Source organism: Hyaena hyaena, unplaced genomic scaffold (assembly GCF_003009895.1).
Source record: "Hyaena hyaena isolate Hyena2069 unplaced genomic scaffold, ASM300989v1 scaffold_161, whole genome shotgun sequence".
Lineage (NCBI taxonomy): Eukaryota > Metazoa > Chordata > Mammalia > Carnivora > Hyaenidae > Hyaena > Hyaena hyaena.
In genome coordinates, this window is record NW_024080792.1 from 934,423 (window position 1) to 962,404 (window position 27,982).

Consider the following 27,982-nt stretch of genomic DNA (forward strand, 5'->3'; position numbering starts at 1 on the left):
ATTTCTGTGTAAAGTGGAACTATTCACAAAGAAATTTTTAAGCAAAGCTCTTTTTCTCTCTTGGAAAGTCAAGAGTCATAAAAGCTTCTTAAACTAGGGGCGCCTGGGTGGCTCAGTTGGTTAAGCATCTGACTTCGGCTCAGGACATGATCTCACAATTCGTGGGTTCAAGCCCTGTGTCGGGCTCTGTGTTGACAGCTAGCTCAGAGCCTGGAGCCTGTTAAGGATTCTGTATCTCCCTCTCTCTCTGACCTTCCCCTACTCACGATGTCTCTCTCAGAAATAAATAAAACATTAAAAAAAAAAAAGTTTCTTAAACTATTCTCAACTTCAAAGTTGTTAAATGTATCTTCTATTTTGAGACTTTTCTCTAGCCTATCCTAAAAGCCACAGTTGAGTTGAATCCAGCATATCCATACACTTGAGCATATAAAGGCACATCCAGTAACAGAGAAAATGGTATTTATACGATACTTTCAAAAACTACATTATAGAATTAGTCCTCTGTGACTGCTAAATTATCCAATGGAATACTGTACAGATTCTTTCTTAAATGACAGTTCTTAAAAAGTGATAATTTTTGGCTCAAACCAGTAGACAAAATAATGTGATTACCAACTCAGAGGATGATTCCAAAAATGAAACAAGGACTAAGACCGAGCTGTAGATCTAACATCTGAAGGTATGGCTTCCATTTCCCTAGCAATTCTGGAAAGCTTTTTCTCTTTTTCCCCCCACATCCTCCCCCCACCCCAATTTATTTTGGCATGAGTCACCTACCTACTTTATTCCTTTTTAATTCTTCCTTCTATGTTTACACAAAAACTGGTGTTGTTCCAAACTCCAAAAGTTTTATACAGGAAGAGATTATTTAAATAAAAACTTTTGACAATTTCTCATTCTCTAAATACTGATGACAGTTACTAAATAAAGTCCCCAAACAACTAATTGCATCTGATCCACAAATTAATTAAGGATCATCTCGCTACTGAATACCATCATTTCTGCCACATTTTAGATTCCTAATGGGTATTTCTAAATGAAGTCAGTGGAAGGATTTACTATTTATCTTTGTTTAGTTAAACATGTGAGGGCTCATTATATGGGGACACAAAAGGTAAAAGAATACAGATGACTCAGATCCCTCAGAGAGTTCACAGTTTCTTGTTATCAGAGCTAAGAGCTCAGATACTATCTGATGATATCACCTCCTTCCACTGCCCTTCTATTCCTAAGATGTGCAAAATTTCTCATTTTGTCAGTCTCTGGGTTTACTCGCTGTCATTTCGTTGGTAGCTCTATCACATCTGAAGCCAATTCCCTGTGTTACATTCTCTCCCTTTGAAAGACCTGCAATTGTCTGTCAAGAAGAAACACTGACACATGTAACCAATGAAGATCCACGCATATGGGATGTATTGTTTCTAAATGGATTACTGGTGAATAAACGCTGAACTTAGTCTTTTTTTTTTTTTTTTTTTTATTTATTTCTAGGAGAGAGAGAGACAGCGTGAGCAGGGGAGGGTCAGAGAGAGAGAGGGAGTCACAGACTGAAACAGGCTCCAGGCTCTGAGCTGGCAGTCAGCACAGAGCCCGACGCGGGGCTCGAACCCACGAACCGCGAGATCATGACCTAAGCGAAAGTCGGACGCTTAACCGACTAAGCCACCCAGGCGCCCCAACCCTGAACTTAGTCTTAACAATGGCTGTAAATAGTTTCCAGGTTCCAAAATTGCACAAGCATGAAGTGCTCCTCCATATGATGTCACCACGGATGATAACCGACAAGCAGCAGCTCCCAATGTGTAAGGCCCAAGGGCCACGGAGGATAAAGGACAAAGGAGTTCTTTTTTCAGATGCATAACGAGGGTCTAGTCAAGAGATCCTCAACACTGCCAGGACAGGGCATCTTCACAGTGCCTGCCAGGACAGGATGTCAGGATTGTCAATGGAGAGTTATTACTATGCGTTTTCTACTTTACCTTTTTTCAAATGGGACACTTGGTTGGAGCTCTCTTGTTACTGTCCCACTGCTGGAGACTGGATTTGTGCTCGGACAGAGTGGGGAGGGGAGGTGGAGCTGTAGGTAGTTAAGCATGAACTTTAGTTCCTAGGTCACCAGGCTGCAAAGAGCCACAGCTGGGCCTGATGGAGGTGCCGGACTGGATGACGCTTTGGGTTGGCTCCCTTGCGTTGAAGAGAATGTGTTCTGTATGTAGGAGGCAGGGTGCCACAATCGTTCTCATCTTTGGCTATAGGGATGAACTATGGCCAATCATCTGTTTACCAGGATTCATGCTTTCGTTAGCATAGAGCTGTTGCTAGAAGCAGCTAGTCAGCCAGAGGCTATGTTTTCTAGCTCCTCTTACATCAAAGTTCTAGCTAATGGAATATGAGGACAAGTGGTGTCACTTTGGAGAAAAAATCATTAAGATACAAGTATGCCTTCTTCATCCCTCTTCACTCATCTGCTAGCCAAATCCAAAGATGATAATGCTCTAGGAAATGAGAGCCATAAATGGAAGAAACTAGAGTCCTGAATCACTATGTGGAGGAATCTACTCCATGTATCAGTAACGTCCACATTAAACTGTTCTACAGGTGTTACTGTTTAGGAGTGAAATGTTTGTCACAGCATTTCGTAGTATCCTAAGTAGAACATTAACAGAGTTTTGCTTCATGTGTCTTCTTTCACAGATAAGCACTTAAAAATTTTAAGATAAGATGTTTTACCTGATAATAACCTGATACAGGGGTGCCTGGGTGGTTTAGTCGGTTAAGTGTCTGACTCTTGATTTGGGGTCAGGTCATGATCTCATGGTTTCCTGGGTTTGAGCCCCATGTTGGGCACTGTGCTGACAGCATGGAGCCTGCTTTGGATTCTCTCCCTCCCTCCCTTTCTGCCCCTATCTCAAGCTCTCTCTCAAAAATAAACAAAACAAGGGGCGCCTGGGTGGCTTAGTTGGTTGGGCGTCCGACTTTCGCTCAGGTCATGGTCTCGCGGTCCGTGGGTTCGGGCCCCGCATCGGGCTCTGTGCTGGCTGCCAGCTCAGAGCCTGGAGCCTGTTTCAGTCTGTGACTCCCTCTCTCTCTGACCCTCCCCTGCTCACGCTGTCTCTCTCTCTCCTAGAAATAAATAAAAAATATTTAAAAAAAAAAATAAAAATAAAAAAAACAAAACAAAAAAACCTGGAGTGCCTAAGTGGTTCAGTTAGTTAAGCGCTTGACTTCAGCTCAGATCACGATCTCACAGTTTGTGAGTTTGAGCCCTACATCCGGCTCTGTGCTGACAGTTCAGAGCCTGGAGCCTGCTTTGGATTCTGTGTCTCCCTCCTTCTCTGCCCTTCCCCCACTCAAACTCTGTCTCTTTTTTTCCCTCTCTCTCTCAAAAATAAACATTTTTTAAAAAATAAACTTCAATTGTTAAAAAATATGGACTTGATACAATTAAGATATTTAACAGATATAAAAACTGATTAGGGATTCTGCTATATTCCAAGTTCACACCGAAATTAAATTATAGTTCTGTACAAAATAGCTGCTTCTACTATTTAGCTAAGTGGTCTGTTCTTTGCTATTCATTTCTCTGAACCTTTCTATACACATTTCTGCTTCTTCTAGTTTTTGTCACCAACATTTGAAATGTCTTGTCACTTAGCATGGCACACATATTTTATGATTCCTTATCTTAAATATAAAGCCAATGTGTCTTCTTCATAATAAAATATCAACATTACTTCCCATGTTTGCTGAGGTGTAATGAAAAACAATTTTTTAGGCTTTGTTTCAAATTCTGTCAAATTTAATATACAGGAAGAAAAAAATTTAAGAATGAAGTGTAAATATACACATATAAATAATGTTTAAAGAAAAAGGAGTTCATAGGCTCTAACATTTGTACAAGCTAACATCTCTATATTACTTTCCTAATTAAAAAAATACCTTAGTTAAAGCAAAGTCATATATATCATGTACATACCACAGTATTTGAACTCTGTGATCTATCCACTTAAAGCCTTTTAAATGATTTCAATAACATCTGAAAAATGTAAAAACTAAGGGGAAAAATCTAGAAGAACTAAAGATGGCTAGATAGGCCCTGGGGCTAGATAAACAATCCACTGCTTTTTCCTATAAATATCTGTTAGCCTAGAGGAAGAAAAAAGAGTATATGACCACAATAATTGCATTTTAGTCTTCAAGTAAAATAGACACACATACTTGGTACAATTCAAGCTCAAAGACGGGTGCAACCAGCAACTCTGGAAGGAATTAGGACAGCCTGCATAGAAGAATTACTTCCATTTGGGAGTCTAAAAGAACACAAAAGAATTACAAGGCAAGAAATGGGGAAGAAACGAAGACAAAGACATGAGGCTGTTGGAACTAAGCCAAAACAAAAACACTAATTCCAGAAGATATACATACCCCTATATCTCTTGCTGCATTATTTACAATACCAAGATATGAAAGCAACCCAACTGTCCATCGATAGATGAAGACATAGTACATGCATGGAATATTCCACAGCCATAAAAAAGAATGGGATCTTCCCATTTGAAACAATATGGATGAACCTAAAAGGTATTATGTTAACTGAAAAGACTTAGAGAAAGACAAATGCCCATATGATTTCACTTATATGTGGAATCTAAAAAACAAATGAACAGCGAAACAAAAAAACTCAGACTCTAAAATACAGAAAATTGGTGGCTGCTGAGAGGAGGCAGATGGACATATGAGCAAAATAAATGGAGATTAATAGGTACAAACTTCCAATTATAAAATAAGTGACAGAGATAAAAAGTACAGCATAGGGAATATAGTCAATGATACTGTTAAAACAAAAAGTACGGAAGAATCTTGTGAAGAAATTTTGACAATTAGGAAGAGAATTAGAGAACTGAGACCAGAGGCCAAGTAAGCAAAATAAAACAAGAAGGTGATGTGCTACATTCACGTTGGACAGTGTTTCAGGGAGGAGGAAGTAGCCATCAGTGTCAAATGACAATGGAGAGGTTAAGCACAGTGAAAACGGGAAGGGTATTGCTGAGTTTAACAGACAAATTGCTCCAGATCTCAGCAAGTTATGTGAGGCCAGAATGCAATGGTTTCAATGACAAAAATCTATCTAAGGAATAGAAAAAGATCTCATCTAAGTCCTAAGGGATCAAGTCAGGGCAAGTCAGGCAAGATCACTTCGGCTAGAAAAGCACTGTTGGCCAATGCAGGGGGAATAAAGCCAGATCAGGTGAAGAAGAAATGGGAAGCTTGTGTTGACAGAAGAGACCAGAAAGGAAGACTAGGTAGAGTCTGTAAAGAAGTAGGTTTTGCTAAGGGGTTTACAGGTTATCCCGTAACATGCAATTAAAAGATGCTTTTAAGCCAGGGAATGGCAATCAAATTTGAATACCCTGGTGTAAGGAATAATCTCCCTCTATCCATCTGTATGCATCCCAGATGGAGTCACAGAACTCAGTATGCGGTGGGGTATCTTAACATCCAACTAAGAGATAATCTGGCCTTCGAAATAACACCTTTAAAAGGTGTAAGGTGGCAGTGAAACTGCTATTAGCTGGAATCAGGTTTCATTTGTGTTTAAACATCCTTTTTCTGAGAGGAGCCTCAGTTGGTTGAACATCTGACTCTTGATTTCGGCTCAGGTCATGATCTCACTGTTGTGTGATCGGCCCTGTGTCCAGCTCATGCAGGGTATGGAGACTGCTTCGGATTCTTTCCCTCTCTTTCCCTTTGCACCCTCCTCATCCCCCGAAATCCTTTATGTGGACAATCAGATGTCCTTGAGACACAGCTGCTTAAGGATATGTGCAAGGGAGCATCTCCTCAGATACACAAAGCTGTCTTGATAAGAAACCTTTAGTTTTGGATTCAGTTGACATTTTTTCTATCTTTCTCCTTCAAGTGACAGAAATTTTATACATTAGCTAAGATTCACAATGACTATTCCTTGTGAACCTCTCAAGTACTTCCTGAGAGTTATGTGACCTTGAGAGAAAGAGTGGCTGAATTTAGTTCATATCAATCTTTATTTAGCACATGTTAAAAACTAGTATATATTTTCTCCAATATCGAGAGCCTCTCCATATTTTCAGTGCATGGAAAAGATAAAAGATTTTTCTGAGAGAAAACTACATCCTTCTTAGTAACACTTGTCAGTGTTTTAATACACATGAGGTTGTTTTGTCTAAATTATTTTCCCTTCCATTTAATATCCTGCTTCCTGTCCTACTTAGTTGAAACAAAGAACACCTGCTCTTTCTCACTAACACAATGCTCTTTTGTATACTGAAAGATTAGCGTTAAGTCTTCTGTCAACCTTTCTGTCAGTGGGCTAAATCCAGTTCCCTTTATTTTTAAAGTTGGAAAGAATCCTGGAATTTACCATATGGAACTGATCAAACTCCCAACCCCTTACCAAATGTGCACTTGACCTGAGAGAACCACACAACTGCTTACTTCTGTACGGTGCTTTTGCAATAAGGCCTTTTTGAAAAACAAACAAACAAATAAAACAGTAAAAGAAATAGTACCATCTTGATTAAATACTTTTCCCTGACAATAATTTATTAAAAGACAGAGACGAAAAACTTTGTTATTTGCATGACGGGGTCTGGGGAAGAGGGTATGGAAAAGAAAAAGCAAGATGTAGAAATTCTTCCTAAATCTTTTCTGAAATCCCTACTTAATAAAGAACCATTATGTGAAGAATTTCTTAGAACACATTCAGCAAACTCTGCTCCCTGAAGGCAAAAGCTATAGTGTGGTAAAGTAGCTCATCTGTGGCTTATAGGTTAATTTAAACGAGTATCTTCAATTAAACCATTCTTCATCATGGTCCCCCCTGCCTTCAAATCCATAGTAGGTATTTACCAACCATTTGTTGGGTGCCTTACTGGATGGATGGATGGATGCATAGAGAAACTGTAAACAAAAATGCAAGCCTAAAATTGATATTTCACTGAGGTGAAAAGAGAAAAAGGCTTGCCAACTAAAGCACTGTCAAACTTGGTTACAGAAAATGACCGTAGTCAATGTCAGAATTTGTATGCCATTTACTTGCCAGTCATAAAAATTTAAGTAACTCTCATTCTCCATTCCTGGACTGTGATACATAAGAGTACGTTTCCCAAGGATGCCTATGACCCAATCCCCAGAACCTGTGAATATGCTCGCTTCTAAGGCAAAAGGGAACTGAAGTAGCAGATGGAATTACACATTGCTAATTAGCCAACCTTTAAATAGGAAGATAATCCTAGGTTATCCAAGTGGGCCCCACACAACTACAAGAGTTCTTAGGGGCGCCTGGGTGGCTCAGGTGGTTAAGCATCCAACTCTTGGTCTTTACTCAGGTCAAGAGCTCATGATTTGTGAGTTTAAGCCCCAGGTTGGGCTTTGTGCTGACAGTATAGAACCTGTTGGAAATCTCTGTCTCCCTCTCTCAGCCCCTTCTCTACTAGCTCACTTGCTCTCTCTCAAATAAATAAACTAAACTAAATAATAGAGTTCTTAGCTATGGAAGAGGAAGGAAGAAAAGCAAGTGTCAGAGCCATGTGATGTGAGAAACACTCAAATTAGCCATTGATGGCTTTGGTATGGAAGGGGGTCATGAGCCAAGGAATATAGGCAGTCGCTAGAAGCTGAAAAAGTAACAATAAATTGCATTCTCCCTTAGATCCTCTGGAAAGGAACTCAACTCTGCCAAGATCTTGATTTTGGCTAACTGAGATTCATTTTGGACTCCTGATATTCGCAACTGTAAGACAATAAATTTGTGCTGTTTTTGATAACTTGTTAAAGTGAAACTAATATGAAACTAATACAGACAATAAAAGGCTGAGATTTGATCATAAAAACACTAAATGCTGAGATTAAAAGAACACTAAATTTACCTTTTAAATTTCTTCTGCCAAGTGTTATTCAAAGATATTTTTACACACAGACTTCAATCAGTAGCTTTGTCTGATTAACAAGAGGTTTTTGTGTGTGATTATCTCCCATTCTTGAAGCATCCTGCTTGTATGAAATCTTTTGAAAAGTTTTCTTCTTTGTGATAAAGTTTTGACTTATCATATAAATTTTTAAGTGATTAACAATGAGCCTGATTATTTTGGTTACTACAGTGAAGACCACCTGCATGTTACTTCTAGCAAATTTCAACTTCTATATACACAAATGATCAAGAACCCTTTCTTCCATTATGAAATCTTTCTTGAAGACTCAGAAAGACATAGTTAAGGCTGTCACTGTATTTTTTATGATTCAATTAAAGATACTGGCCTTTATTCATCTTCCTATATCACTTTTATTGCTTATAAGGTATGGGTTTCATACTTCTCCTTGGATAGAGCAATGTATTCCATCACTGTTATACCTGTGTTTTTTAAGACTCAACTGGACAAAAAAGTGTCATTATTATTCTTGACCTATTCTCAACCATAAATTATGAATAGCAGTAACCTTTATATTTCCCTAACCAATACATTTTCTATTAGAGGACACTGCATGAGTAGCTTTATCCCATTTCTTTTTACTAGGCTGGTTATAATAATGCCTGGCATTTATAAAGAACCTTTCAACTGAGTACCTCAAAGTGCTTTGTGAAATTTGAATTAATTCTCACATCACTCTTAAAAGATAGGCATTACTCTGGTTATGTAAATAGTTTGACACTGAAGTTAAATGAATAGCTAAGGAAATTTCTTCAGGATAACAATGGACACTTTCAATGTTACAATCCAACAAATTACTCCCTCAATTATTTGACAAATGTTTTAAAAACTAATGTAGCTTTGTTTTCGCTCTGGTTATTAGATACTGTAAGGATTTTTAGAGCCACGTGAATTTTATTTGTTAATTCAGAATACAGGATAGTAGGATGGGAAGGAAGAAATTACAGACTGTCTAAACCTGGATGACTTCAGCTTTCTCCTTAAATATATTTGATTCACATTCAATATATGGTAAGGTGGCAGCATAGTGGAAGATAAAAATCAGGGCAGAGAATAAGAGGTTAAGTGACCTGTCCACTTGTCCCCATGGCTACAATGGCAGAGCCAATGCCAGAATCCATGTCTTCTGGAAGCAGTTTTTAAATTGTCAGTTTCTGATGCTCAAGAACCAGTTTGATTCTTGTATCTTTTACTTAAAGAATTTATTTTTGATTCAAACACTATAGATAATAACTAGTAGGGGACAAAAGTCTTAGCTTTTTGGCATTGGTGCTAAAGACCATAACGGTGAATATTCTCAAGTGGTTATGAACAGCTCCAAGATGCATAGGAACTTCTTTTCTTAATGCAACAACTATAAGAAGTTACTAATGGCTCTGAGGATCTTCCATATATTATAAGGAGATAGCCTGATGGTACTAGAACCTCACTTTTCCTGTAGGATCCAAACGTTACATTATCCTCCAACTGTTGTTTCAGTTTATCACTTGAAGTTCAGGCATTCAAACAAAGTGAGTCATTCCACTGTCTACTATAATTTTGCATTGAGAAATGAAACTGAATCAAAGTTCAAGAGATTCATTTGTTCACTCATCTTCCCAACATTGACTGAACATGTGTTATAGGTCAGATGTTGGTGGAACGACAGTTATGTCCTTGGCTTCACCTTTAATAGGAAATGGAGATACACTAATATAAGGTTCTTACACTATACTCAGTGTTCTAATATCACTTGAAGTTAGACTGTGATGATTTAAAGCAACAATTAGTTGGGGTGCCTGGGCAGCTCTTTCAGTTGAGCATCCAGCTTTGGCTCAGGTCATGATCTCATGGTTCAGGAGTTCGAGCCCCACATGGGGCTTGCTGCTATCATCTCAGAGCCCGCCTTCAGATCCTTTGTTCCCCCCGTCTGCCTTTCTCCTGCTCATGCTCTCTCAAAAAATGAATATTTAAAAAAAAAATCAGTCTAAAGAAAAAAAGGAAATAGAGAGACAAAGAATACCTAAATGACATATTTAAACTTAACCATATCAAAAATTGTAATAAAATATAATTAAAATACTCTGATTAAAAGACTACTAGATTGACTAAAAAAAAGACACAACAATTATACACTGCTTAAATATATTTTATTTATTTTAAAAATATTTTATTTTTTAAGTAATCTCTACACCCAATGTGGGGCTTGAGCTCATAATCCCAAGATCAAGAGTCACATGCTCCACTAACTGAGCCAGCCAGGCACCTCTGAAAGAAACGTATTTTAAATGTAAAGAAGTAGATGAAAGGATGGAAAAAGACATGATACGCTAACACTAGTTTTAAAAAATCTGGGATGGCTAAGATAAAGTAGATTTTATTTATTTTATTTATTTATTTTTTTGGTAGGCTTCATGCCCAGTGTGGAGACCAATGCAGGGCTTGAACTCACAACCCCGAGCTGAGATCAAGAATCAGATACTTAACTGTCTTGCAATCTAGGCACCCCTAAGATAAAGGAGATTTTAAAGCAAAGTATATTATTAGGGCTAAGGAAATTTATTTCATAATGACAAAGCAGTCAGTTCATTTAAAAAAAATTATAGAGACCCTTAATATTGTTGCACCTAGCAACAGATCTTCCAGATAGAAAATATGACAGATCCAAATTAAACTCAGAGATTAGTATCAATCTCTCAAAAATTGTTTTAAAAAAGGTAAATAGAAAATCATTAAGTATATGGAAGATCACAGTAACTTTAACTATCTGACTTCTATGAAACACCCTATCAGACAACAGAAGAATACACAGTCTTTTACAAATGCACATGGAAATCCACCAGATTGTGGGTGATAAACTAAGCCTCTGTAAATTTTAAAAGGATCAAAGATCTAGAAGTATATTCTCTAATCATAATAGACATCAATTAGAAATCAACAAAACTCTGGAAAAACTCTAAAGTATGTGGAAACTAAGTAGTACAGGCTTAATAACCTGTAGTCAAAGAAAGAAATTAAAATAAAGCTTGGTATTTTCCAAAGGATGAAAATGGAAAAAAAAAAAAAAAAAACTTGTGGGATGCTATGAAAGCAATAATTACGGAATGTGCATTTATAGCACTAACTGTCTGTTTTAGAAAAGATTTTTCTCAAATCAGTGCCTTCAGCTTTTAATAGAAAAACTTTTTTTTTTTTTTTTTTTTTTTTTTTTTTTTTTTAGAGGGAAAGAGACAGCATGAGCAGGGGAGGGTCAGAGAAAGAGGAGGCGTCAGACTGAAACAGGCTCCAGGCTCCGAGCTGGCAGTCAGCACAGAGCCTGACGCGGGGCTCGAACCCACAAACCGCGAGATCATGACCTAAGCGAANAGCCTGACGCGGGGCTCGAACCCACAAACCGCGAGATCATGACCTAAGCGAAAGTCGGACGCTTAACCGACTAAGCCACCCAGGCGCCCCTAGAAAAACTATTATAAATGAAACCCAAGGTAAATAAATTAAATAATAAAGATCAGAGCCTAAATAAAAAGTTAGAAGGAACTTTATCAACTTCATTACGGGAATCTACCAAACAAAAAAAAAGTACAGATAATATTATACTTAATGTTGAAAGACTAAATGCTTTTTCCCCCCAAAATTGAGAACAAGATAGGGATGTTCACATTCACCACTTTGATTTAACACTGTATTGTAGCTTCTAGTAAGTACAATAAGGCAACAAAAAGAAAAACTACCTAGACTGGAAAGGAAAAATTGTATTTTTAGACAATACTGTCAATGGAAACACAATCTACGGACTGTTACTGCGACTAGTGAGTTAAGTGACACTGAAGGATAGCAGATCAGTAGAGAAAAGTCATCTGCATTTCAATATGCTAGTAATACCTAAATTAAAAAATTAAAACAATGCCACTTAGAATAGCATCAAAAATATGAAACAGTCAAGTGACAGAACAGACAAAAGAAACACAAGACCCGTACACTGAAAACTGTAAGCCCTTGTTATGAGGAAGGATCGTAAGACCTAAATAAAGGACAGATATATCGCTGTAGCCATGGGTCAAAAGATCCAATACTACTGATCAATTCTAAAACTAACGTACAGATTCAATGAAACCATAGTCAAAATAACACTGAGTGTTTTCTTGTAGAAAGCTATAACCTGATTTTAACATTCATAGGGCAAAGAACTATTAGAATAGACAAAACCAGGGAAATCAAGAATGAAAAGAACGAAGTCGAAGAACTATCAGTACTTGATATGACAGACTTATGAGAAAGCTAAAGTAATCAGAGCAGTACACTACTGACACTAAGACAGAAAAATAGATCAACGGAACAGACCAGAAAGTCCACAAATAGACCCACAGATACATATACAATTGATTTTCAACAAAAGTGCTAAGAAAAGCCAGTGAAGAAAGTTTTTTTTCAAATAAATGGTACTAGAGGGGCACCTGGGTGGCTCAGTCAGTTGAGCATTACACTCCTGATTTTGACTTAGGTAATGATCCCAGTCATGGGATCAAGCCCTGTGTCGAGTTCGACACTGTGTGGGGAGCCTTTGAGAGACGCTCTCTCTCTCTCTCTCTCTCTCTCTCTCTCTCTCCCCCTCTGCCCACCTCCCCCCCCACACCCGCATTCTCTAATAAATAAGTGGTACTAGGACCAGATATTCGTATAACAAAACATTGAACTTTGATCTATACATAGCTGTAGATACAAAAATTGGACTTCATCATAATTCATTCATAATTCATCATAATTAAAAACTCCTGTTTTTTTATTTAAGAAAAATTCTTTAACGTTTATTCATTTTTGAGAGACAGAGAGGCAGAGTGCAAGCAGGGGAGGGGCAGAGAGAGAGGAGGAAAACAGAATCCAAAGCAGGCTCAAGGCTCTGAGCTGTCAGCAGAGAGCCTGATGCAGGCCTCGAACTCACAAACCATGAGATCATGACCTGAGCTGAAGTCGAACGGTCAACCGACTGAGCTACCCAGGCACCCCAAAACTCCTGCTCTTTGAAACACACCATGAACAGAATACGAACTACAGACTGGGAGAATATTCACAAATAGACCTGATAAAGGAAGTGTAAACAATTTATTGTAGTCTTTCCAAACTCAAGAAAAATAAGCAGCCCAATTAAAAATTGGGGAAGCCATTTGAGCAGATTCATCAAAGAAGATGTATCGATCAAGAAGATGTATGTATTTATCAAAAAGACGTATGCAGGACAAGCATGAAAAAAATGTTCAACATGATCGATATGAGTTGGTAGAGAAGAGCAAATGAAAACCAGAAGGGAATAACACCACACTTCTCGGAAAAAAGAGGTAAGTACAGTGCACATGGTGTCTAATATTTTGTCTGGGGCAGAGGCAGCCGACTATTACTATGGGGAAACTGAAACATCAACTTCTGCTAATAAAATCACCAGCCTGGACCCACCATGGAGGATGGCGATTTAAATCCATTCACCCTCTTGAATGCGAGCAAGAAAATGCTTTCCTTTCCCTCTACAGAGAAGGTTTGGGCCAACTCCTTAGGGAAGGTCTGAGGCTGAGTCACTAACAACCGATTCATGTTATCAAAGGTGCCTTCCCTTCAAAGTCAGACTCTGAATGAGAAGTCTTCTCTAACTCTTCACAGCATGTGAGTAATGAGCAGACAGAATTAACTGCAGTTAGAAAAAAATACTTCGAAAAAATCTGCACCATCTATGAATCAGCTGTGGCCTTCTACCTGTCTGTGGTCCTGCTGCGAGACAGGACAGCGGAGTCCTGAATGCTTATAGGAAAGGACTAGAGGAGGAAGGAGACATTTTCTGTGAATTTTAGATTCAGAGAAGCTACTATGCTTGCTGAAACTACAAAAATTTAAGTCCACAGTATACGGTGAGTTGAATTAGGCATAGGAAATGCAAATTAGTCTCTGCTCCACTTGGCAGTATGTGGTGTGAATTCGCCGGCCACAGTAGCAGCCATCCAGTGCGGGCAACTGCGATAAAACTGGATATTAAATTTCCCTTTCAAAGTGAAGAAAAATACATATTATGATTTTGTTAGCTTCTCTAATGCTTGATTCATATGCAGATGAATCAAATTCATATAATGCTGGAAACTTTTTTTTTTTAATAATCCTCAAATATAAATTTTGACAGAGGGAAGGCAAGGCCTAAAGTGATTTTTATGAATTTAACTGTATATTTATTTTTGAAAACTTAGGATGGTTATTCAAACCATCTGCAGTCTAGTCCTAACTCATTACATTGTATGCTGAAATGAGAAGTTCTATGATGACTGTGTATAAACCAGGCCATTACACAAATGTTTAAAGTCTGAGTTCTAAGGGTACCTGGGTAGCTCAGGTGGTTAAGCAGCCAACTTCAGGTCAGGTCATGAACTCATGGTCAGTGGGTTAAAACCCTGTGTCAGGCTCTGTGCTGAGAGCTCAGAGCCTGGAGCTGCTTCAAATTCTGTGTCTCCCTCTCTCTCTACCCATCCCTCTCTCTCTCTCCCTCTCTCTGTCTCTCTCTCAAAAATGAACATTAAAAAAATTTTTTTAAAAATTAAAAAAAAAATTTTTTTTTAAATTTGTTAAAAATTTTTTTAATGTTTTGTCTTTTTTTTTTTTAAATTTATTTCTGAGAGAGAGAAACAGCTGAGCAGGGTATGATCAAAGAGAGAGGAAGACACAGAATCTGAAGCAGACTCCAGGCTCTGAGCTGGCTGTCAGCACAGAGCCCAGTGCCAGGCTCGAACACACGAACTGCGAGATCATGACCTGAGCCGAAGTCAGACGCTCAACTGACTGAGCCACCCAGGTGCCCCAGATTAAAAAAATTTTTTAAGTCTGTAGGTTCTAACCAGTTATATATGGGATATCCAATTAAATATGCTAAGTTTGGCAGTAATAATTAATGTAGCTGCTGAAAGTTTTAGCATTAACGGAGAACTAAGAGAGTTCAATTTAACCAAAGCCACACAAATGAGAAAAGCTGAGAAGGATATACTCCAGAAAAACCAGAGGGGCAAGAGACAGAATATTAGACTGACCAGTTAATTAGAGCTCCTAACACAGTATTTCTCTCTCTGCCTAAGCTATCTATCTAAGATAGCTTAACATACCAATCACTCACGTCTCTTGTCAAGTTTCAAAAACAAATAAAAATTGTGCATATTCTGATCACTCTTCGGACAGACCTCCTTTGATGCTTCATAGAGCAAACAGAAGAAACAACTCCGTGAAAAAGGCAAATATAGAAGCTAATTTTTACTTGCTCCATTAAGATATTACAACCTGCTTGAATGATAATAGTTCAGTGTAACAGAGTCACCATTCCAGCAATTTTAATTTATCTTAATATTTAAAATGTATCTGAAATTAACCACCAGCTGCCGTTTCCTTATAGTATTTGTACTTGTCAAACAAAACATGACTGTCACCTTGAATTATTAGGTATGAATATCTCCATGTTGAGAAATGTTAAATACAAGCAGACAGTCAAATAGAAAGGAAAAAAGGAGAGAAATACAAGAAATGAAACCCTAATTTCAAACACATAACTACTCTCAAAATGTTGATCTAAGAGTAAAGCAAACTGTTGGTCTTTGCGATCTTAAAATATTAATCAAATTAGAAGAGGCGCAGGCTCCACTGGAAAGCTGCCTTCTCTGATTTGTGGGAGTCTCTAACCTCATGGTGGGCAGAAGAGCAAATGTCCTTCTGTGTATCCAGATGATGCGGTACCAAGACTATGAATTCAGTGCATGACCAGACATGAACCAGGCTCTTTTTCTAACAACTGTGAGAATGCCTTGATAGGAACACTTCTAAACTAAAAAGTTACTTGGGTGGAAACTTCAAATATTCAGTTTGCACAACATTCAGCAAGTGAAAAAGCTACCAAGGAGTTAAAAAATTACTTCTGAAAGACTCAGTGCAAACTCCATTATTCACAAATAGATGTCGTAAGGAATTTGGATTTTTATACGGCTATGTTAAGTAAGCCTTGCTTTTAAAGTTTTTGGGACAAAATTATCTTAATTTTTGTTTATTTAGGCACAGCTGACACATAGGTTACATTAGTTTTAGATGTACACAGTGATTTGACAAGTTTCTACGTTATACTACGGTCACCAAAAGTGTAGCTACCATAGAGGATCACTGATGAAACGTATACTTTTGGGTGCCTGACTGGTCAAATGTTTGCTTGCTAGGACAAGTCTGTGACATGAAAAATTCCCTGTTCTGCCTCCAGGTATTCCCAAAGGCACCTGGTAGAGGCTTGGCCACCAATTCAGATGAAAGAAATCTCCATATGCCACCTCCATTTCTATAAATAGGTGTTTGCACCTGCCATCTACAAACAAAATCTGCATGCCAAGGACTTCCCAAAGAACATAACCTTCAGCTAGCTGCCCAATGCCTACTTAAATTTGAACTATCATTTTACAAAACTCTATGCTAGAGCAGATTTTCTCTTATCCCTACAACTTACTAGTTCTCGACTGAGGATGCTGAGTGACACTATTCAGACCAGTACTTCTCAACCCTGTATGCACACTGCTAGCTCCTGAGAAGTGCTTAAAACACTCCTTCCTGGACTCACCCCCAACCAACCAAAAGACAAGTGTGAGCCTATAGCTTCAGTCTTTTCATGCACTTCTTAAGGGGGTTCTTATGTGCACAGAGAGGTGAGAGGCACTGCAGCATGGAAGGGTGCAGTCAGAAAGGGGCGCCTGGGTGGCTGAGATAAGCTTCCGACTCTGGATTTCGACTGAGGTCATGATCTCACGATTTGTGACACTGAGCCTCACACGGGGCTCTGTGCTGACAGCATGCGGCCTGCTTGGGATTCTCTCTCTCCCTCTCTCTCAAAATAAACAAAGAAGAAAAAAGTGCATCCAAAGGTTACTATAATAAGATGAAAATCATCGCATAAAATGATATAAAATGTATTGAGCAACTATGCATAAAATGGCATTAGCTTAAATAATATCCTGTTCGTGATTTAAACCATGAAATTAAATGGGCCTATACTCATACTAAGATTTGTAAAATACCACCAAATTTCCTCATCTTGTCAGGTGTACTATTTAAAATTTAGAATAAAGGCTTTGGGATCAAAAACCCAAGGTCAAATACTGACTCTTGCACTTGCTGAGTGGTCTTCATCAGATTCTCACTTTCCATCTCAACATGGGATGTGACTGCCATCCTCCAAGAGGATTAAATGGGGCAAAGGGTCTGATTTCTTTCTCTTGCATTCAAGTTTCATCTGTGTTGTATGAATTAATGGTTTCTTTTTATCACTGAAAAGAATTTCATTTTATGGATATACCACAGTTTATTTATCTGTTCCTTTGTTGAAGGACATCTTACTGCTTCCAGTTTTTACTTAAAAAATTTTATGTTTATTCCTGAGAGAGAGAGAGAGAGAGAGAGAGAGAAAGACAGAGAGACAGAGACAGAGTGAGCAGGGGAGGGTCAGGGAGAGAGGAAGATACAGAATCTCAAACAGGCTCCAGGCTCTGAGCTAGCTGTCAGCACAGAGCCTGACACAGGGCTCGAACCCATGAACCGTGAGATCATGACCTGAGCCGAAGTCGGACGCTTCATCGACTGAGCCACCTAGGCGCCCCAGCTTCCAGTTTTTAGTGATTAGGAATAAAGCTGTTATCAATATTCACATACAGATATTTATTTACTAATAAACCTTAGGTAAATACCTAAGAGGGCAACCTTAGGGTAAGATGGTATGTCTAGATATTACTTAAAAAACAAAAACAAACACTGTCGAATTGTATTCCCAAAGCAGCTGTGCAAGTTTGTATTTCTACCCAGCAGAGATCATGTTTCTGTTGTTTTGCATCCCTGTCAGCACTTGTTACTGTCAGCTTTCTCGTACCTCAGCCATCTTACCAGCTGTACGGTGGTGGGATCGCCTTGTGGTATAAATCTATTTTGGGGACTGGGTTGCCCATCTTTTAATTCAACTGCTACACAAAATCTTAATTAGAAAACTTCACTTTAAAACTAAGATCTCCAGGGACGCCTGGGCGGCTCCGCTGGTTAAACATCCGACTTCAGCTCAGGTCATGATCTCACTGTTTGTTGTTGAAGCCTGCGTTAGGCTCTGTGCTGACAGCTCAGAGTCTGGAGCCTGTTTTGGATTCTGTGTCTCCCCCTCTCTCTGTTCCACCCCCGCTCATGCTGTGTCTCCCTCTCTCAAAAATAAACATTAAAGAAAAAAAAAAAAGATCTCCAGATATCTATTTGTAAAAATTTACACTGTCAATTTCAGATAATGTAAGGCTTTTTCCTTCAAATTAAACAAAAAACAAAAAACCTGTTCCTGCTTCCTAGTATAAAAGTAGATAAATACATAGCAAACATTACTAGTAGCTCTACCACTCAGAGCTGATCATCAGTTTCTTTGTTTTTTATTTTTTTTAATTTTTTTTTTTTTATTTTGGAGAGTGACAGAGAGTATGAGGGGGAGGGGCATGGGGGAGGGAGAGAGAGGTAGAGAGGGAGGGAGGGAGAGAGAGAGAGAATATCTTATGCAGGCTACACACTCAGCACAGAGCCCACCACGGGGCTTGATCCATCCACACTGGGATCATGACCTGAGCTGAAATCAAGAGTCTGACACTCAAACAACTGAGCCACCCAGGTGCCCCGACCACCAGGTTCTTCTCATTGTGTGTGTGTGTGTACAAGTATGGGCTTACCCTACAGCACAGCTAAAGACCCAAGGTTTAAAGCAGAAGTGAATCGGGTATGTTTGAGGAAAGGAAGAAAGCCAAGTATGAAGGAAACAGGACAGTAAGCAAGATGGCTCTAACAGGAGACTCAGAGGTCAGTTCGTGTAGAGTAGGGTTCTTCAATGTGGGCGTGGCCCAAAATTAAGAGGAGGCCCTGCTAGAACACTGTAGCACACCACAGTCACAGTTTCTGGTCCAGCAGATCTAGTGTGAGGCCTGAGAATCTGCATTTCTAACAATCTTCCAGGTGCTGTTGTTGCAGATCCGGGGTCCCACCTTAAGAACCATTCTTGGGGCAAACCATGAGAGACTCTTGAATGCTGACAAAAACTGAGGACTGATGGATGTGGGGGGGAGGGGGGGATGGGCATGGAGGAGGGCACTTTGGGGATGAGCACTGAGTGTTATGTAGAAACTAATTTGACAATAAACTATTTGTAAAAAAAAAAAAAAAAAAAGAAAATGAAAAAAAAAAAACCATTCCTGGGCATGCTATACTATGATATGGAGTCTGATTTTCAATAGATTTTTGTAATGTTTGTTTATTTTTGAGAGAGACAGAGAGAGAGCGCGCACATGAGCAGGGGAGAGAGAGAGAGAGAGACACACACACAGAATCCGAAGCAGGCTCCAGGCTCTGAGCTGTCAGCACAGAGCTTGACGTGGGGCTTGAACTCACAAACCATGAGATCACGACCTGAGCCGAAGCTGGACACTTCACTGAGCCACCCAGGCACCCCTAGGAGTTTGATTTTTATTCCAAAGAAATGAGAAGACACTGGAAGATTTTTTAGGGAAGAATGATGTGATTTGTTTCAAATTTTAAATAGATCATAGCGGCTGAGGTGTGAAAGCTAAATCAGAGGGGACGACATGACAAATGGGAAAGTAGTACGGAGACTATTAGCCGCAAGGAAGGATGGTGTCCTGAATTAGGGTAGAGGGGAAATTAAGATGTGGACGTATTCAGAATACACTTAGGGAAAGCTGACCGAACTTGCAAATAGACAGAGTATTAAGGCGAAGGAAGGAGAAACAAAGTACATGTCAGTTTCACGGACTTAGAAACTACCTCAATGGAAAACTTTATGGGGGTGCTAATCATAAGCTCTATTTTAGAAATATTTGAGCTCACTGTTAAATGCATCTTAGAAATACTCAGTATGCAGGTCGGATATACAAATCTGAAGCTCCAAGAAAAATTTTAATTGGAAGTTATTAACACATAAATGATATTTATAATCATGGAACCTCCTCCGATCATTAGAGGAGTTCAAAGGATCTCTAAAAAGGGGTGATTTGGCACACCTTCCAGGGGACATTTAGCAAAGTCTAGAGACATTTTTGACCATCTCGACTTAAGGCTGGGTGAACGACTGGCATCTGACCAGAGGGCAGGGATGCTGCTAAATATAAAGTGTACGGAAAAGCTCTTAAAAACAAAGCATTTTTCTTGCTCAAAATATCAATAGCGCTGAGGGTGAGAAACTCGTGTGGAAAGAAAAACTATCTTGTATGAAGGGAGCAAAGGAGCATAAGGCATTTCTCTGATATACAGCGGACTGGGAAGCATATCACTTACACACCCAATTTAAAACCTGCTTAAATATGTATATGGCCAGCTGAGAAATGAATTGAAAAATCTAAAGAATTACACTGCAGCATTGGACTTAAAATGGCTGCTATCTGAATGTGAAAATGGTCACAATAAGGAAATATGGTAAAATTAATAACAGTCTAAAGGAAAACCCTGATCCATAAATCCATCAGATCATGGAGCTCCAGAGCTCTTCCATAGGATTATGCCACCTGTACACTGTTGCTGAATAAGTGCACAAATATGAAAGCACATGAGCTCTTCAGTCTTAATAACACATAACAAGGAAACAGAATTGGAAACCTGGAATATGAATGTAGATTCTCAATTTCTGGAGTGTGGGTACAGATTCACAAAATCCCTAGAAATGGAAAACTCTAACCAGGTAAAGGAGACACAAGAGGCTAAAGATATGAAATGAATCAAAAGCCTAACTTGGGGGAAAATTTTTTTCAGTATACCCAATAATCCTAGTATCCTTCAACATCAACCATCACACAAGCTGTCTGTCATTACCAGAAAATTTCAGGTAAGATTTCTGAAGGCTTTCATCTCTGGAAAATACCTATGAATTCAGTCTTCAGGTCAGGGTAAGAGAAATCCACATTAGACAAGATAACTTTATAGCCTGCTCATTGGAGCACATCTACTTTATAAATGAGACTGCAGATAATCTTTCACACAGAGAGGTGTTAAGATCGCATATCTACCCTAACTTAATGCACTGCCAGAAAGAGCTGAGAATAGTGGAAAGATCCCCGGAATTAGGAGATAGATATATTCTAGGTATGAAGTAAGTATAGGGTAAAAAAAAATCCGGAGTTAAAAGATATGTGAAAAAGGCCTTCTCACAAGGGAAAACAGGAGAGGTTAAGAAACACCCTTAGATATCCTGTAATTAGTCTAATCATAATGGACCTAAACAGATGGATTTTAAATATCAAGATGCTGCTTTTAACCCATGGGCAGAAATGTTTAAACGGCGATTATCTTTCACCCAAAAGAACAAGTTTCTCTGTGCCATAAATACCCAGTGATCAGTGCATGTATAAGAAAAATGGGTCCCTGACTCTGATCTTATATACAACCTTTATACACGCAAAGCCTATCACAGTATTTTCTATGTTATTGACAATTACCTTTAATAGATTAGTGTTATAATCTGGGACAATGGAAAATTACAAATAAATTGTCTTATGTAGACTATGAACAGAAAGTCCACACACTACATATTGGTCCACCCTAACTGTGAAGCACGAGAAATAAAAATTGTGGGACTTCAAACACACAGGGCTGACCACAACTCACCCTTCCCAGTTCTTTATCTTCAAGGGCCAGGACCCCGGTGCTTTCCGTGAAGAGTTTTACTTTGACCACAGGCCGAGGATGGGTGGTGGTGAAATCACCTTGAGTACCCCATCTGCAATAAGGAACAAATATTTTCTTTAAAAATGCAGCATTATTTTTTTTTCCCCTAGACAGAGGTATCTCCTTAGAAGGCCCATTAAACAATCCAGAATCTTTTGTGGCTCAATGAGATTTTCATCTTTGCTTTTCTTTCTGACAGATGGCAGAGTCAAGGAGAAAAATAACAGTAAGTTTTAGAGCTTATCAGCTTATAATAATTCCAAAGCTGTTCCAAAAATTAGCACATCAGTGTATGCAACACAGTATGCAATAAGAATTTAGGTTAAGGTAAAGTATTATATATGTAGCTACTAAAATCCATTATTTTATTAATTCAAATACAAATTATAACCCCATTTTTACAGATGCCTAGAGGAAATTGCTAAAACTTTGTTTATGAAGAGGTAGTTTCACAGAAAACTATTTTTTTTGCATGCTAAAGACTTTATCCCATAACTTCTTAGAAAATCTTTACTAGATATTTTGTATTTCAAAAAGTGGAGGTAATTATCTAAGGCCTATTACTTTTTGTATTATTTACCTGTCAAAAAGAAATAAATAAGCATTATAAAAATATGAGTATTTTGTAGTTAATTTCCCAGTACGCCCTCCTAGGAATGAAGTAAGTCTGTCGACATCTGGCTTTTCAAATCATCGTAACAAAATAACATTTTTCTTGGCTTATCTTTTAATTAATAGCATCTCAGCTTTACCACACACCAATTCATCCTAGTGTACTTACAAACTCAACTGGCATACACCTGATATTAAAAAATCTTATCACTCTTTCTCATAACTCTGAGATCACAGGCATGAGACGCAGCACAGCATGAAGAAAATGCCATTGAGAAAAAACACACCAAAGTGAGATTTAACACAATAAGGCCTCCTGCTACAAATAAATCACCATGTTAAAAACATGGATTTTCTCATCTTGTGTTAAAAAAACACATTTACCATTTTCAAGGCATTATCTAAACTTTTATTTTATAAGTCAAATTCAGAAAGCTTGGGAAATTAAAAAAATGGAGGAAAGTCTAATAAAAATTGAGTAACTGTGAAGTTTTCCTCCCCTACCACCATGGCCATAATACCGTGGTATGTGTACAGTAAAGCAGAGGCCATCTCCATGACCGAAAATACTAGTAGCTAGCTATAATTTGTTTTCCTGAAATTAAAGTCATATGCCAGAGGGAAAAGAGAGATTCAGTTAGAGTGGAAAAGCAGCTTAATTTTTATTTTAGACTTCTAGAAAGAGGTTAGCAAAGAACCTTTTTGCCATTTCATAGAATTAAGATGGTCTGAGATAAAGTAGAGCTAACTAAAATAAGACTAACAATAAAAATAGATTCAGAACCAATATAAGGGAGGAGAGAAAAATTCTCTATTTAGTGTATAGGATCTTAAGACTTGAATAGTCAAGGCTATCCAGATGACAACTGTGGAGAAAATTCCCATGACATAATACTCTTTTCTTGGTGTCATGTGGTTAAATTTAGAAAACTAACCTTCTGAGACATTTTCTTACAGTTGAAATCAAAGATCTATAGTAACCATGTAGACACAGCCTAACAGTTTTACATAGGATTTTCTCATCTTTTAAACTAATTCTTTTCGTAAAAATTCTTTTGTTATTTTCTTCCCTCTCATGTCAAAATCCTTTGAAAGTACTTATACTGTTTTCTATATGGGTATGTAATCCTCCATCTACTGCAATATGCAATTCTCCAAAGAGAAAAATACTGATGACTGCATTAACCATCAGTGGGAGACTTTGAATTTCATCTTTTACTCCCATCTCTCTGCCACTTTACATGAAGGGAAAGCTGTGCTCTGTTGGGCAGCACATATAGAGAAGACCAGCATGGCCCCTGTGCAAGGATGATACATGAAGGGAAAGGCACTGCCACTTCTGCTGCTAGAATAAGACAAACAACAATGCATATGTAAAGAACTGTGCTCACTCATGATCCCATGAACCTCCACAAAACTGCCTTGTATCTCAGACCCTTTACAAGCAGAGATTTTTAACAAGTATTCTTTGATGGAGTTCAGGACAGGACACTCCAATATATGCCATTTTGGCATATTATCTTGAATTAAAGTTACTTAAACAGGAGGTGCAACTAGGAAACTCTGACTCTTCCTTTGTCCCCCTGAATGAAGAAAATAAATCTACGTGAAAGGTAACCTCCCCCACCACCAGAACTGGAAGGCAGAAGACCTCCTTAGTACCAGAGATGGTATTTAGGACCAAGGAAGTTATATGAACAAACCTTATTACTTCTTTACTAACTTACTATTCCCAAAACCCAAACTTCTTTGACTATCAGTTTTTCACCAATTTATTGTTTATCTAAGAGATCTAAAAGCTGCCTGCTTTGGTCACTTCTTTTGAGTCTCATATTTCATATACATATAAATTTAATTTGTTTTTCGGTTTTTTATTTTTTTTTTTTTTAAAGTTTGAGAGTGGGGGAGAGACAAAGGAAGAGGAAGACAGACTCCACATCCAGCTCAGAGCCTAACTTGGAGCTTGATCCCATGACCCTGAGATCAAGACCTAAGCCAAAACCACAACTCAGATGCTTAACTTCCTGAGCCACCCAGGTGACCTGGTTGTTGTTAATCTGTCTATGTTGATTATTAGACCAGCCAAATAACATACAAGAAAGAAAATATTCCACCCCTATCTTCAATAGCCCTCTCTCATGTACTAAAAAGTTACCATGTAAATTAGACATTAACTGTCTAAAAATAAGATGCAGGTTAAAGAATAAAAACCAGCATTCCCAGCATCCAGGTTATGATGGAGAATACACCAGTACATCAGAAAAGTCCTCTTTGTGCCCTGCCCTGGTCACATCTTCCTCTCGTCCCAACTCCATGCCACCAGAGTAGCTATATTACTGGATTCTGGGTTCTATATTAACAATTGTCTTGGACTTTTTTAAAGGGAGTATCTTTAGCCTTTTACCTCTAGAGGCGATCATTGCTCCAGGTATCTTGCAATTGGTCTTTAATGGGTAAAAGAAACTCTCTTCTTTTCCTAGTTCATCATATACCCAGAAATAAATCAGAATATAGGCCTTTTATACACATATATCAGATATGGGATACATATCATGGATACCAGTTATGTCCTAGATTTTATATATTCTATGGATTTTTCTGAAGTTTATTTTGAGAATGAACAGGGCAGAGGCGGGTGGGGGGGGTGGGGGGAGTTGTCTCTGTGGTGACAAGAAAGAGCCTGATGTGGGGCTTGAACTCACAAACTGCAAGATCATGGCCCCAGCCAAAGTCAGAGGCTGAAGTGACTGAGCCACCAAGGCTCCCACCTCCTATGAATCTTGTATACAATCCATTTCTGAATTTTCTATCCTAGACACAGGTATGTTTTATGGATGGTAATATAGATATATATCAGATACATATGTATATCATCTAGATGCATATATACTATATACATAAAATCAAAGATCTTACCTATCTGTAATCCAGAAATGAATGCTGTTAAACTTTTGCCTATATTTACTGAGATGGTTAGTAATTGCAGTGGTTTATATGGATCCATTTTCTTGCTTTTCAGAGATAAACCTAATTTCCTATCTTAAAAAAAAAAAAGCAAACCCACAGATTTAGGATGCTGTAGTTTAGCATTTTGTATCATTTGCATCAATGAGGCCTGCCTATAGATTTACATTCTTGTATTTTCCTGTTTTTGTTATTCTAGTTTTAATGAAGAAGTTGAACATTGCCACATTTTTATTATTTGGAAGAGTTTGTAAAAAAAAAAAAAAAAATTATCTGTTCTTGAAATTTATCCATTAAGCCGTTTGGGTGCAGTGTTTCTTTACGGGAAGATATTTGATGCTGAATCTATTTCTTCACAGGTTATAGTTATAAAACTACTCCCGCTTTCTATTTAACCCAACTTTGATATATTACTTAAGTTATTTCAACCACATTTTTCAAAAGTTTTTGCACAAGGGCACTGGGTGGCTCAGTTGTTTGATTTTGGCTCAGATCATGATCTTAAGGTAGCAGGATCAAGCTCCAAGTCAGGCTCTGGAGTCTACTAGGGATTCTCTCTACCCTCCCTTCTCTCTTTGCCCCTCCCCCATGCATGCGCCCCACTTCCAAAACAAACTTAAAGTATTTGCACCAAGTTGTAAAACTCCTCTTATGTTTGCATCTAAGGTATCTGTAGTTATGTATTTTTTCTCATTCCTCCTATTGTGGGTTTTTTTTTTTTTCCATTTTTAACTTTGATGTAAGTTTGTCTTATTATTCTTTTCAAATTACCACTGCTAGACTTTAATGATCTTTTCCATTGCATGCTTGTTTTCTATTTCATTAAATCCCTTTTTTGTAGTTTATCTTCATTTATCGGTGGTAATTCTACTATCGTTCTACATTTCTAACTTGAATGCGTGGCTTGTTAATTTTAAGTCTTTAATTCTAAGCATTCAAGCTTAGCACTATAAACATTTCAGCCTATAAATTCCCTTAGCCACTTTCAGTACAGCATCCCCAAACTGACATTAGTTTTATTATTCAGCTGTTTACAGGTGTGATATAGAATTTGTAGTTTTCCTTTCCTAAATAGCTCTATGCTTCCTGCATTAGGTTGTATAATAGAACTTGTAGGATATTAATCTTCTGAAATAATTGAAACTAGCTTTTATATATTCCAAAATATGTAGGGGTGTGTGTGTGTGTGTGTGTGTGTGTGTGTGTGTGTGTAACTCTTCCATGAGTAGTTAGAAACTCAAAGTATTTTCCACTGTGGGTACAATGCTGTATATGTGGCCATTAGTAACTGTGCAAATCTATTTTTTCATTTATGATTTTTTGGTGTCCTTTATATAGAAAGGTAGAAGGATTATAATCTCCCATTAACCTAGTGATTTTGACAATTTCCTTTTATCTTTTTGTCAACTTTTGGTATCCTATTTGGTGATGTAAAAGATTTAATAACCATGGCCTCTGAATATGAAGTGCTTATCTTTTATAATCTGAAAGCCATGATTACTTTTCTACCATTATACTTGTGTAAAATTAGTGAACACTATGCCGGGAATGGTACTAGCATACAAAACATGCTTAGAGAAATCACATGAGGGACCTCATCAACATATTGCAAGTATAGCTAGTCACGTATTAGAAAACAAAGAGCTCAAGTTTCTAGGAAGCCACTAGTAATCTAGAACTTGGAAAGCAATGCAGGATATCCATTCTCAAAACCTATGCCAAAGAAGGCAGGAAACAGGAAGATTACAGGCCCTGGTAAGACAATCCATAAGAATGTATCCACCTAACAAGGTCTGGACACCTGAGTCAAGGGCATGGACTATTAATGGCCAGCTCCTGTGAAATGAGAGAGCATTAAATACTATGCTTTCAGGCAGAGATAAGCAAAGGCCCAAGGATACTGGCAGATCCTAACTGCAACAGCCAAGGACTAAGCTTTTATGATATTTGACAAAAATGTGCAATTTTAAAGGGGTGCATAAAGTGGTACTTAATAGTCCTCATAAATCCCAATATTCCAGAACACAAACTGGCACCCCCTTGATAATTTGTTTCATTTTTTAATGTTTATTTTTGAGAGAGACAGAGAACAAGCAGGGGAGGAGCAGAGAGAGAGGGAGACACAGAATCCGAAGCAGGCTCCAGGCTCCCAGCTGTCAGCACAGAGCCCAACAAGGGGCTCAAAGTCACCAACAGAGACCTGAGCCGAAGTCGGACGCTTAACCAACTGAGCCACCCAGGCGACCTGAGAATTTTTCATATAAGAACATTAAAAGATATATACAGTTAGAAGATGCTTATGAAATCTACAATAAATGGATTAAAAACCAGTCATCCTTCCAACACCCAACTCCCTACCCCCCCCCCAAATGTAGGAGAAAGAGGAAAGAAGAGGTAAATATTTTCAATATTCACCAAGATGTTTCCTTGTTTTCTACTTATCTGGCATGTTTAAACACTTGCAGGAATTACCACCAGTTATTATCTTCCTACTGTTTTCTCTGTATTCTGTGATAAAAGAATACGTTACCCTTGCTGTCAATTTGCTTTGACTCAAAATTCATTGCCTTTTTCTAGCCGTGAATGTATTATTTATGCGGATTCAGACTTCCAGTGGAACTCTTCAAAAGAATAAAATATCTACAAAGCACCTTTACAGGGCCAGTAGGACTTCCTGGCTATGGAAACACAGGGCAGTTCACATACCAACTGAAGGAACTGAT

The 27,982-nt window shown here is 38.2% G+C and overlaps 1 protein-coding gene across 15 annotated transcripts in view; it reads right to left on the minus strand.

Moving 5' to 3' along the window:
• CADPS2 (calcium dependent secretion activator 2) overlaps positions 1 to 27,982 on the minus strand; it is a 535,389-nt gene that overhangs the window by 247,289 nt on the left and 260,118 nt on the right. For all 15 annotated transcript variants that reach the window (XM_039239670.1, XM_039239667.1, XM_039239669.1 and 12 more), the window contains exon 7: positions 21,624 to 21,735. In XM_039239670.1, the coding sequence (XP_039095601.1) occupies positions 21,624 to 21,735 (112 nt within the window). The remainder of the gene's footprint in view (positions 1 to 21,623; positions 21,736 to 27,982) is intronic.